General features: G+C 42.6%; 2 protein-coding genes across 3 annotated transcripts; both read left to right on the plus strand.

Annotated features, from left to right (window-relative positions):
- The first annotated feature begins 1510 nt into the window (after positions 1-1510).
- LOC308521242 (uncharacterized protein) lies at positions 1511-5730 on the plus strand. Its single transcript, XM_081094157.1, has 2 exons — positions 1511-1746; positions 5202-5730. The coding sequence occupies exons 1-2, from the start codon at positions 1708-1710 to the stop codon at positions 5295-5297; spliced, it is 135 nt and encodes a 44-aa protein (XP_080950283.1). The 5' UTR covers positions 1511-1707; the 3' UTR covers positions 5298-5730.
- PTP4A1 (protein tyrosine phosphatase 4A1) lies at positions 5202-10660 on the plus strand (the record flags this gene model as incomplete). 2 transcript variants are annotated; one of them, XM_081094155.1, is made up of 5 exons in its annotated part: positions 5202-5746; positions 7170-7262; positions 7575-7705; positions 8500-8574; positions 9280-10660. In XM_081094155.1, the coding sequence occupies 5 exons, from the start codon at positions 5642-5644 to the stop codon at positions 9395-9397; spliced, it is 522 nt and encodes a 173-aa protein (XP_080950281.1). In that variant the 3' UTR covers positions 9398-10660. The 2 variants fall into 2 exon arrangements, with proteins under 2 accessions (XP_080950281.1, XP_080950282.1); XM_081094156.1 differs by having other exon boundaries at positions 5642-5746; positions 9284-10660.
- Positions 10661-11675: the final 1015 nt, after the last annotated feature.

The raw sequence follows: 11675 nt of genomic DNA on the forward strand, positions 1-11675 counted from the left end.
TTGAATTTTATAAAATAAAATCTGTCATTTTGTTCTCTGACCTACTTAGGAAGGCGCCTAACACCCCAGGATCTCTTTTGAATCCTCCTATATTTTTTAGGACATAAGATTTTAAAATGTTTACTCCTTTTATAATTTCATTACAAAGGGACATATATTTCTCAAACTCTTTAGCTTTCTTTGACTTAGATGGCTTCATCGGCAAGTAATTTCTTTAAAATGAAGATAAGCAGACTTTTGTTCCTGTAAAAACCTAACCCAATTCTTTTTTTGAAAGTACTTTGTAGAGCATATGTTTATTTAAAAAGTTGAATAACGATGCAACCACACTCTCTAAATATAAGTGCTAATAAATCCTAAGAGGCTGCAGTACACCGAAGACACAATTTGATCCCGTAAAAACCTCTCCAATCTGAAAACAGCAAACAAAAGGCCTCAGTGTTAGTGGAAAACTGAGTTCTTCAAAACAGGTACAAGTCCTGTTTACTCCTTCCAGAAAGCAGAGGAGAAGAGGGTTTTCAGATTGCAGGTGACGGAGTTGCCCTTGGGTGGCACAGGGCACGGGTGATCAGGCTCTCCTTCTCAAGGCCCTAAATGATGAGGACAGTGGGACAACAGGACTGAACACGAACACAAAGGAGAGCCTTAGCTTTGCCGCAAGAGAATCACATCCGGCCTTGACAAAACGAAGCATTCTTATTGTTAAAATGCTTCCTAGCACAAAGGATGCGTGTGGTTTCGAAATGCCACAGTAGAGCCAATGGCCGTTGCCAGCATCCGAAGCGCAGGAGACGTGACCCCCAAGAAGACCAGAGCGAGCAGAGGGTTTTATCTGCATCACGAGCTACCCTCCCTGGCTAACATCGCATGGGGTGGCGAGGTGACACTTCCGCTGCAAAGTGCCCCCGGCGGCCAGGATTCCTCTGGTCGGAGCCTGGGGCCGTGGCGTTCGAGGTGTTGAGTCATCGGGTACAGCGGTCATGCGACATAACGATGATGCGATGACGGAGATCGGAGGCCAAGGTGCACCGCTGGCAACGATGACTGCGGTGATGGCTTAGGGTCGAAGCCGGCAGGGTCGGCACTGAGACTCGGTCCCAGCCCTAAAGGGGCTGCATTCGAAGTTGGAGGCAAACTTCATGCCTTCCGTGCAACGTGTGCCGCCCTCGGTGGTTTTCGCAGGAACCAGGGTTGGCGGCGCGATCCCCCCCCACCCCCCCACCCCCGCCCGATCCAGAGATCGGAAGCTGCGCGGGCTCCCATCCCTCCCCCGGCCCCGAGCTGGCCCACCCCCCGGAGTCCTACTACGGCCCCCTCCCTTCTTCCCTCCCGCGCCCAGGGGCGCCTCGCCATTCATCAACCGGTTCACGCCGGCGGCAGCCACCGCGCCGTGACGTCGGCAGGGGGCGGACCTCCGCCCCCGCGCTCGGGCCCCCGGCCGTGATTGGCGGCCCGGGCCCCGCACGTCGCGCCGGCTATAAAAGGGAGGGTTTGTGACGCACGGGAGCCTCGGCGCGCGTATTGGCCCCGTGGACTGCGGACCGGCTCGGCTGCGCGCTCTCCCGGAGCGGTTCACTGCATGGTAGCGTGGTGCCCCCGCCGCCGTCTGCACTGCCGCCGCCGCCCCGCCGCGACCACTGCCTCCCCCTGCCCTGCAGCCGTCTCCACCGCCGCCGTCTGGGTCGCCGCCACCTCGGGACCGGCTGTATGATTAGGCCACAATCTTCAATGAGTAAACATATTCCTGTGAGTATCCGTCGCACCGCCGCCTCTCGGGCCGGGACGCCACGACCGGCTCCCCCCCGGCCCCGCCGTCGCCTTTGTTTCAGAGCCCGGCGTCCGCTCCCCGCCGCCCGGGCCCGCCGTTTCCATGTGTCCCGGCTGGGAGGGAGCCGGGCTACGACCGGCCGGTGGTGGTGGCCGGCTGCGGGGACTGCGGTGGAGGGGGGCGGTTGGCGGCGGAAGGCACCGGCTTCCTCGTCCTTCCGAGCCCGGGGCGGCGCGCTCGGTGGGGCCGGGCCTGCGCTGCGGGCGGGCGCGGGCGGTTCAGGCCGCCGCCGCCGCGGGCCGGGCGGGGCGCCACAAAAGCCGCTTTGTGACCGCCGCCTCCGCCCTTGGCCCTGTCGCCTGGCGCGCCCGGGCCGGGCCCCGCGGCGTCCCGAGGCCCCTTTGTTTGGCCGAGTGAGCGCGGCCCGCCCGGGGCGCGGGAGACGTGGCCCGGGGTGGGGCGCGGGCTGCTCGTGTCACTGCGGAGCCGGATACGGGCAGGGCGCGGCGGCGGCGGGCTCGCCACCAGACCCGGCCCGGCGTGGGGGTAGGCAGGGCTGCCAACGGCCTCGGCCCGGACCTCCCGGGGGGCCCGGCGCGGGACAGGAGCCCGGTGCAGCCACCTTCGTGCTCCGCGGCCGGGACCGGCGCCTCCGCACAAAATGGCCTCGGCGTCCGCGCCTGACGGGGGGCGCCGCGCGAACCCGTGATTGCGGCGCGGAGAGGGGGCACCGCTGGCGGGCCCCGTGTGCGCCGGGCGGCCCTCGGGGGTCTGGAGCGGAACGACGAGGTGAGGGCGCCGACTCCCCGCCCCGCTCGCTCGCTCTCTCTCTCTCTCTCTCACTCTCTCTCTCTCGCTCTCCCCGGCTCCACCTGGCAATTGGAGCTGTTCCGGATCTGCGCCCGCTTCGGGCTCCGGAATGGAGGGAGCAAGCTGCGTCTTGTCCTTCTGGGCAGGTCGGGCAATGGCCTGGGAAACTTGCCGGGGCGTCCCCGGCCGGGCCCCGGCGCGCGCGCTCCCTGCCGGTCCTGGCGTGGCCCTGGCGGGCGCCCTCCCCGAGGGCTGCTCCTGGAACCCCTCGGCGGGAGGTGCTCCCCGGTGGGCGCGGGGCCGCCGACGCCAACCCGAGCCGGGTTGTCAGGTTCGCCTTGTGTCCGCGGAAGCCTCTTTCGCTCGTGCCGAGGGTACGCACTCAGTTATGTGCCTCCAGTGGGCCTGCGCGGGACCCAGATCCTGCGGCAGTGCTTCCTGTAACTTTTATATGAGTTTTCTGCTTGATGGTAGTAAGTTAGTTGGAAAACCAGAAAGCTAGATCATTCCCGAGACCCGGCGGCATGTCAGACGTGCTTTATTCTAGATGCATTACCTAAAGTATAAGATGGTGGACAGGCCCCAGCGAAGTAAAGCTGTCACACAGGTTAACTGCCTGGACTCTGCGATCCGATCTGACGTAAGCTTCTGAAATTGCCCTTTCCCCCCGTTTTATATGCAACTCGCGAATGAGAGGAGACATTCGCTGCTGCTTCTGAGCTGCCTGTTAGAGAACGCGTTTCCTCCGGGGAGGAAGCTGGGGAGGGCTGCGGGTGCCCGGGGACGAAAGGAAAGGTGATAGGTGTCGGTGGGGCCTGCTGGTCTGGGAGGTGCTTTCCACCCCCCACCCCCTCCAGCCGCTGGCTGGCTCCACTCTAAAAAAAAATAACAAATTCACTAAGTGAATTACTTCTATATTGTTTTCTCCTCTTGCTGATAAAACTGCTTACAAATTGGCTTACAATTGCAAAAGAATATTACCTGGAAATCAGAATACTGAGAAGACTCATTGCCTTTAACAGCTTTACAAGTGGCTTCTTTAATTTAGGGTATGTTATCAGAAAGTTGCAAGAATACATGTGTGTTTTTTTTTAATTCAAGGAAAGTTATATTTAGGATTTGAGGTGAGGTTAGACTTGGAATTATTTCCAGGTTACTATAAGAGTAGAGTCCTTAATGATAAAAAATTAGTAGAGTCACTAATTTTTTAACCCAGCTAGCAAGTGAAGTAACAACCTCCAAGGGCTCATTTGAGCAAATTTGGAATAATAAAAATTATCTTACAGAAAGACCTTTGTTTTGGCAGAAAAATGACCTTGGTTTCTGACTGGATATTTTCTGTGATCTGCTAGATTTCTGTGTGGGTTATTCAAATTTCAGCTAAGTTTTTCTAGAAACTGTGACTAACATGGGAGTCTATTTAAAGATGTAAGTGAAAATAGGAACACATAGTTTAATTTTTAAGATTTTTAAATGCTTATATTAAATTTAAATGTAGAAAATTAATGGAAACTTTTGTTACAAAATTTTATTTTATTTGGCAATAGACCCATGAGAATAAATATAACCTTTTTGGAGCAGTGGCTGGCTGGCACTTTGTGCTCTTGTTAACATGCTAATAATATTCCTTTTCTTCTAAGTAAGCAAACTGCTTATGAACAAGACGACTTGGGAGGAGATAACATTTGACATTGATGCTTTTTGTGTACATATTCTGAGAATAACTTGTGTGTATTCATTTAATGTTTTATAGCAACAGAAAACTGATTTAGTTCTTGACGGGGAACTTGGGAAAAATATAAATGTTTGTATTGGTGGTAGTAGTTACCTTGGTTTTGAGACCTCTGAAAGAAGTGCAGAGTAATTTTCACTACCTACCACTTCTCTACTCTTGAATTAGATTTGGTTTTAAGCTGGATGAATGAAATTTTGGTCTTAAAATACAAGAATATTATTGAAATTATCTTTTATAGTTATAAATAGGAATTGTTTTTTTTGTTTTCATTTATAAACATACATTTTTATAATACTTCACATAACAACTTTGTTAACTTCCAGAGACTTAAAATGAGGAAAATCTTTAAAAGAAAATGATAAATTAATTGGTCATTAAGGATCAAATGACATAATTTATATGTAATCATTTTCGAGAACCAGTTTTTTGTTTGTTTTTCAACAATATATTGGTTGTCTTTAGAAAAGTAAGTAAATTATGGGAAGTCTAACAGCTTCAAAGTTTTCATAAACTTTATATGTAAAAAACACTTTATTAGTTGAAAAAATCAATATAGAAAGTTGTACATATATTTTGTAACAATGTAAAACAACCAACTAACTATTAAAAGGGACATTGTCCAGATATGGTAGTGGTATTCTTTGAGGGAGGAGTGTTTTAGATCATTAATTTCAACTTAAATAATCTTATTTGTGAATGCTTGTTTTATGCATATTGATGAAACCTGTAATTCTTGTATTATTTTCGTAGTTCAAGGAGAAGTTAAAAAGGTAGCTTGGACCCAAATTTGAAAAGATCATTGTGTACTTAGTACTTTAATAGAATAACAAGTTCCTTTTGAATTGGAAAATAACTTTCTCTTTCTCTCTCCCTTTCTTTTTTAAACAGCAGTTCTGTGGTGTTCTTGGTCACACATTTATGGAGTTTCTGAAGGGCAGTGGAGATTATTGCCAGGCACAGCACGACCTCTATGCAGACAAGTGAACTGTAGAAATTCATTACTGCTCCACCAAGAAGCCCCCATATGAGTGGTTAACCTGGACGCAGAGGTGTTGAATTGAAAACTGCAGAGCATTTTACAAGAGTTCTGACCTGGATGGGGTAAACCTCAGTGCACCTCCTCTCTATTGCCTCAGTATTACTGGATTGAAGAACTGCTGCTTCTTGTTAGGAGGTTCATGTCATTTCCCATTACTCCCAACTTCACTCAAAGCACTGAGAATTTCCAGTGGAGTATATTGAAGTAGACTCAGTTTCTTTGCATCATTTCTGTATTCAATTTTTAAATTCTTTCATAACTTTATTGAGTGTTTTTTAACTAAATTATCATGGCTCGAATGAACCGCCCAGCTCCTGTGGAAGTCACATACAAGAACATGAGATTTCTTATTACACACAATCCAACCAATGCGACCTTAAACAAATTCATAGAGGTAAGGTTTGATACTTTTTATAAATTTTCTTGAACTGTTTACAGTTTGATAGTGGAGCTTTTTGTATAACAGAATATTTTGGAAAATTCTGAGATAAATGCCTACAGTTCCAAGTCCCAGAAATGAAGTATCAGTGTTGTCTTTAAGTTAAAGGTAAATTGTTACACATTTCACGAACATGTACTTGAGTTGCTTTAGATTTATAAGTTAACATCTAGTTCTTCATGCTTCGAAGTTTGCTTACCTTAGATTTATGTGGACAGTGTTAATAGTATGGCTCTTGCTTATATGAAATTTGTAGGAGGTGGGTTGCCATTTACATGGATTGTTTATATATCAGCTTTGTGTAATGGCTAATACCATAAGCCAAAATTAATGTATATCTTGGACCCCATTTGATATATACAATCCAATTTTCAGTTAACTAATTCTGCTTCCTAATGGTTGCTGTCACACCAAAACTGCCTCGCTGCCTGCCTCTTTTGACTATAAGGAAGGAATGTAATGCTGAATGATGTATTTGGACGCATATGTATTTTACAAATATGTGCAGATGCTCAGAAACAATAGGCCTTGCAGATCATAGAATAGTCTTGATGTCAAGCAATATATATATAATTTTTTTTAAAAGACAGAAGAGTTAAGATTTTAGTAAATGCAGTATGATTCTTGAAGTGATAGTTTTAAGTGATATGGGGTTTGAGTCTCTGAATATACGTACTTTTAAGGCTCTAAATTACATACTGTACTGCACATGTAATTTAAGGAGTTAAGTCAAGTCATTCCTTTGGTTCTGTTTACTTTTATTTCTGAATCACTTCTAATTCTCTTTCATTAGTGCTTCATTTCCAACTAACCAGTAGGTCACCATAACTATAAACAAAACTTCACTATATGGAGGGCCTGGGATTTTTCTGTTGTTAGTTAATCTTCACCAGAGGATATTTTTCCATTGATTATTTTATTTTATTTTTTTAAAGAGTGGACTGGAGTGGGAGAGACAGAGAGAAACATCAATGTGAGAGAGATGACGCATCAATTGGTTGCCTCCCACACACCCAGCCAGGGCAGGGGATCAAGCCTCTGCAACCCAGGTACATTGAACCTGGAACACTTCAGTCCTTGGGCTGACACTATATCAACTGAGCCAACCTGGCTAGGGCTGGGAATATTTTTTTTTTAACTTTTAATTTATTAAAAAATGTAATGTTTAACATTCCCTTATCCTTTTATGCTATTTTAGTATTGTCATTTTTAAAAAAAGATCTCACTTCCCTATTAAATATACATAGGTTATGCCATTCATTTCATGATTTTTTGGTAACCTTCAATACCTATTGGAGAGATACTCAAAATGGCAAATGGTGACAATAGTGACATGGTATACAGGTTACTGAGTATTTTTTTTATGTGTTTTATCCAGGAACTTAAGAAGTATGGCGTTACCACAATAGTAAGAGTATGTGAAGCAACTTATGACACTACTCTGGTGGAGAAAGAAGGCATCCAAGTTCTTGTAAGTATTTGATAATTCCTGTCTTTATGATACTGTGCTATAAAAGTTTATTGAAATAAATCATTGACTTAAGCTTAATTTTTTAAATTGTCACAAAATTGTGCTGTATCTTAATTCCAAAATAAAGGTGCAGCTAAGCAAGGGTTTGAAGCATTAAAAGATTTTTATAAAGATTTGGCATTTACATTTCATTGACATTGGAGTATCATAAAACAAGTTTAAATATGTTAAGATGCATTTGAAAATGAGTTAAATTTAGAATTATTAGTGGTATTATATTAAAAATCTAAAATGTTTCTTTTTTTGACTTAGGATTGGCCTTTCGATGATGGTGCACCACCGTCCAACCAGATTGTTGATGATTGGTTAAGTCTTGTAAAAATTAAGTTTCGTGAAGAACCTGGTTGTTGTATTGCTGTACATTGTGTTGCAGGCCTTGGAAGGTAAGAGAATTTCTCAAATCCAGTTAATGGTATTGGTCTTATTTTTAGTAAAACTTGATGCTGACTCCAATAAAAACTCAGTAATCACTTTGTGAATCAATTTACTTTGTTAAATTACTTACTGAACTAAATTAAAAAGTAGTACTTTAGTACAGCTGGAACTAACAAATGCTATAGCTACAATTTACACTTGGCTCTGTGTGCATAATCACTTATACAGTTAATCATGTGTGCTAGGTTATATCCATGGTATTGGAGTCATTGTTAAGCCTATTGGGAAGAAAGATTGTGAATTCTCTCTAAGGTAGTTTGCATGTGGTGTACTTTTGATACGGTCCTTGATCCTAGCAATCTGATTTGGTAGGAACTAGTTACCCTAGAAAGCATATTTCTAGAAGATCTTTAGAAGGGAGTTAATGAAATTTAAAAACAAAATTTTTTTTAAGTAGTAAATATTTTTCAGTGCTTGGAATTTAGGAAAAAAATTGTCTGCAGTTATCAACACCTGTGCACTCCCCTAAATATTTTCAAGATTCTTTTCCAATAATACAAGCTTTAACTTCTAGGCTTTATAATAGTTAAGCGCATAGTTTATTTTTGATTCTAGATAAAATCTAGGTTTGATATGAAAATACTGGTACTTAATTTTTTAATGTAAGTCAACATTTACTACATGTATTGCTTATATAGGAAGTGTAATAAATAATAGTATTGTATTAGGGGATGTTTAGAATATTGAATTATTCAGGGCTTGGTTTTGTGAAAATGATTTATCAAAATTCTTGCCTTACCAGAGCTCCAGTGCTTGTTGCCCTAGCATTAATTGAAGGTGGAATGAAATATGAAGATGCAGTACAGTTCATAAGACAGTAAGTAATAAATTTTTTTTTACTTTTTCATTGTATGGGAGTGAGTTTAATTTTATATTACTGTGAAAGCAAATTTTTTTCTAGCAGCTGATCTGACCATTTTTAAGATAGTATTAAAACCTAGAAGTAAAGATCTTTTCTCTTTTTTGCATTCCATTTACACATGTATGCTTATCCATATTTCTGCGTTAGGTCACAGTGTAGTAATCCTATATAATAAAGAGGTAATAGCAAATTGACCATCACACCCTCCCACAAGATGGCCACCCCCGTGTGGTCACAAGATGGCCAGCAAGGGGGAGCAGTTGGGGGTGACCAGGCCTTCAGGGGAGGGCAGTTGAGGGCAATCGGGCTGGCAGGGGAGTGGTTAGGGGGTGATCGGGCTGGCAGGCAGAAGGGGTTAAGGGCAATCAGGCAGGTGAACGGTTGGGAGCCAGCAGTCCCGGATTGTGAGAGGGATGTCTGATTGCCGATCCCGGTGGGATTGGGCCTAAACCGGCAGTTGGACATCCCCCAACGGGTCCCAGATTGGAGAGGGTGCAGGCTGGGCTGAGGGGGACACACGCACACACATACACACCCCAGTGCACAGATTTCGTGCCACCTGGTACCAAAAGAGTGGTCATAACTGCCTGTAGCACAGTGAATCTTATTAATGGAGGGCTTTTGCTTTAATTACTTACATGTTTTGTTTTTTCCTTTCAGAAAGCGGCGTGGAGCTTTTAACAGCAAGCAACTTCTATATTTGGAGAAGTATCGTCCTAAAATGCGGCTGCGCTTCAAAGAGTCCAGTGGTCATAGAAACAACTGTTGCATTCAATAAAACGGGTGCCTGATGCCATTGCCTTGAAAGTGGAACTTGAGATAGGACCTAATTTGTCATATGTATTAGCCAACATGTTGGCTTGGTGAATAAGTCTAATGAAGCTTCCAAAAGAGGGTTGAAAATCAGTTTTACCAGGCCACAAGCTTGATGGAATTGCAACCTCTGTGTTTGGTTTATGATCAACCTATTTTGACACAGTAAAAGATTCTTACTGTTCAGCATTTAAAATCTGCTTATCATTTGTACCAATTTACTTTTCCTGAAATCATGCAGTATTGAGTTATGTCTTTAAATCTATTCCCATGTCAGAATCTCACCAAAATATAAGAGATTTAGAAAGATTAGGTGCCAAAATACCCAGCACAATACTTGTATATTTTAGTTTGATACAGAACTAAAATCCCAGGAACTATGAACACTCTGGACCTTATGTGGTTTATCCCTTCAGTCATTTCAAACATAGAAAGTAGGGTCTATATGGTTATTTGCCTGCTCACTTTATGTTTACATCTCCCACATTCATACAAGTACACATCAGGTTTGCTCAACTTTTTTGATTTTTATACAAAGTCTTATTTAATGTCTTTCTATAAATCTCATTTTGTGCTGTTATGGAAAGCCTCCATTTTGAAAATCTGCATTGTATAGAAGCACATGTCTTTAATGTCTCCAGACAAAAAGCCTTACAGTTAATTTTAATGTTTGCACTTAATGTGCAACCTATAGGGAGGGCCTGAGAAAAGAATGAGAGGGGGCTATTAAGTATTTTTAGTAAAATGTTGCCTTTGTCTTGTGTGGAACATGTAGAATATGCTCTTTGGTAAATATTTTTTTAAAGGTAGACATGCTTTATTGTAGCTAAAACGATTCTTAATCATAAAAATTCTGAATTCTTGTATTTTTTTCATACATTCTGAAGTTTACCAACTTATTTTTGTTTGAAGTGTGATTTTTTTTTTTCCTTCCAACCCTCTTGCAAAAAAAAAGAAGTGGGTTTCTGCTAATGAATTGAGCAGACATCTAATATTTTATATGCCTTTTGAGCTGTGTAACTTAATATTTGGATACTTGATAATTTGTTTTATTATGTAATTGATAAAATGGTGATATGTATTGATGTTAGTTCAACCATATATTTATACTGTTTGGGAATGTGTGGTTATAGTTCTGTGGGAGAAATAATTTGTCAGTGTTCACCAGCTTGTAAAAATTTAGTGCGAGAGCTTAAACATCTAAATAAATGAGATGCATTTATCATCACTGACATTGTTTTTGCTTAAAATTAACTTTAGAACATGTTAAGACTGAATTGGTTTCACTTAGTAACTAGCACCATTTGAAGTAGTTTTTTTTTCATGAATGATTAAATGAAGTTGTCATTTTAGTAAGCTCCTTATAGACAATTTCTTAGAGTCATGACAATTATTTATTAAAAGTGCTTTTCATTTTAAACTGCTTTTTAGAGATTTAGATAGTTTTGAACCATTACGTACTATTCTGTACTGAGGAGAAACAGTATATATAGAAGGGGAAGTCCTTGATTTGAAGTTCAATTCCACCAAATAACTGGTTAGGGTCATCTTCTGAGCTTCAATTTTCTCATAAATTAATTATATAACTATAGGTTTTTAATTAATTTAAACAAGTGTTTGGCACAAGAGGGCTTGATAAATGTTTCTTTCAGTAATCTGAAACAAGCGTACATAGGTCATCTTAAAAGGTCCTTGTCTGTGTCTTTTTTAAAACAACAGTTAAAACCAAATAAAAGACTGAAATTTGAGTGAAAAACAGTATTTGTGTTTTAAAGATTTGCTTCCATCTGTTCAGGACAGTTCAGCACTTAACATACTCCATTCTTGAAACTTACAGCAGGGTAAAAGGATTAAGAGGGGACCTTGGAATCCTTGGTTTTTTAAATCTTTGCTGTTTTGTGATTGGGGCTAAGTTATTTAACCTGGCTATTTTATTACAGGAATACTCATATCCTGGGAGATTTCTTATCTTCTATCTACACTAATAAAAGAGAAAGATGCCGAAACCGTTTTGGCTCAGTGGATAGAGCGTTGGCCTGCGGACTGAAAGGTCCCAGGTTCGATTCCGGTCAAGGGCATATACCTGGGTTGTGGGCATATCCCCAGTGGGAGATGTGCAGGAGGCAGCTGATCGATGTTTCTCTCTCATCGATGTTTCTTACTCTCTATCTCTCTCTCCCTTCCTCTCTGTAAAAAATCAATAAAATATATTTTTTAAAAAAAGAGAAAGATGCAAATTGACC

The sequence above is a fragment of the Myotis nattereri genome, assembly GCF_964212035.1.
Source record: "Myotis nattereri genome assembly, chromosome: 6".
NCBI classification, from domain to species: Eukaryota; Metazoa; Chordata; class Mammalia; order Chiroptera; family Vespertilionidae; genus Myotis; species Myotis nattereri.

Coding starts and splice junctions, on each gene's coding strand:
- LOC308521242 (XM_081094157.1), top strand. CDS start 1,708: ATGATTAGGCCACAATCTTCAATGAGTAAACATATTCCT. Junction 1,747..5,201: donor CAATGAGTAAACATATTCCT/GTGAGTATCCGT, acceptor TTTTTTAAACAG/CAGTTCTGTGGTGTTCTTGG.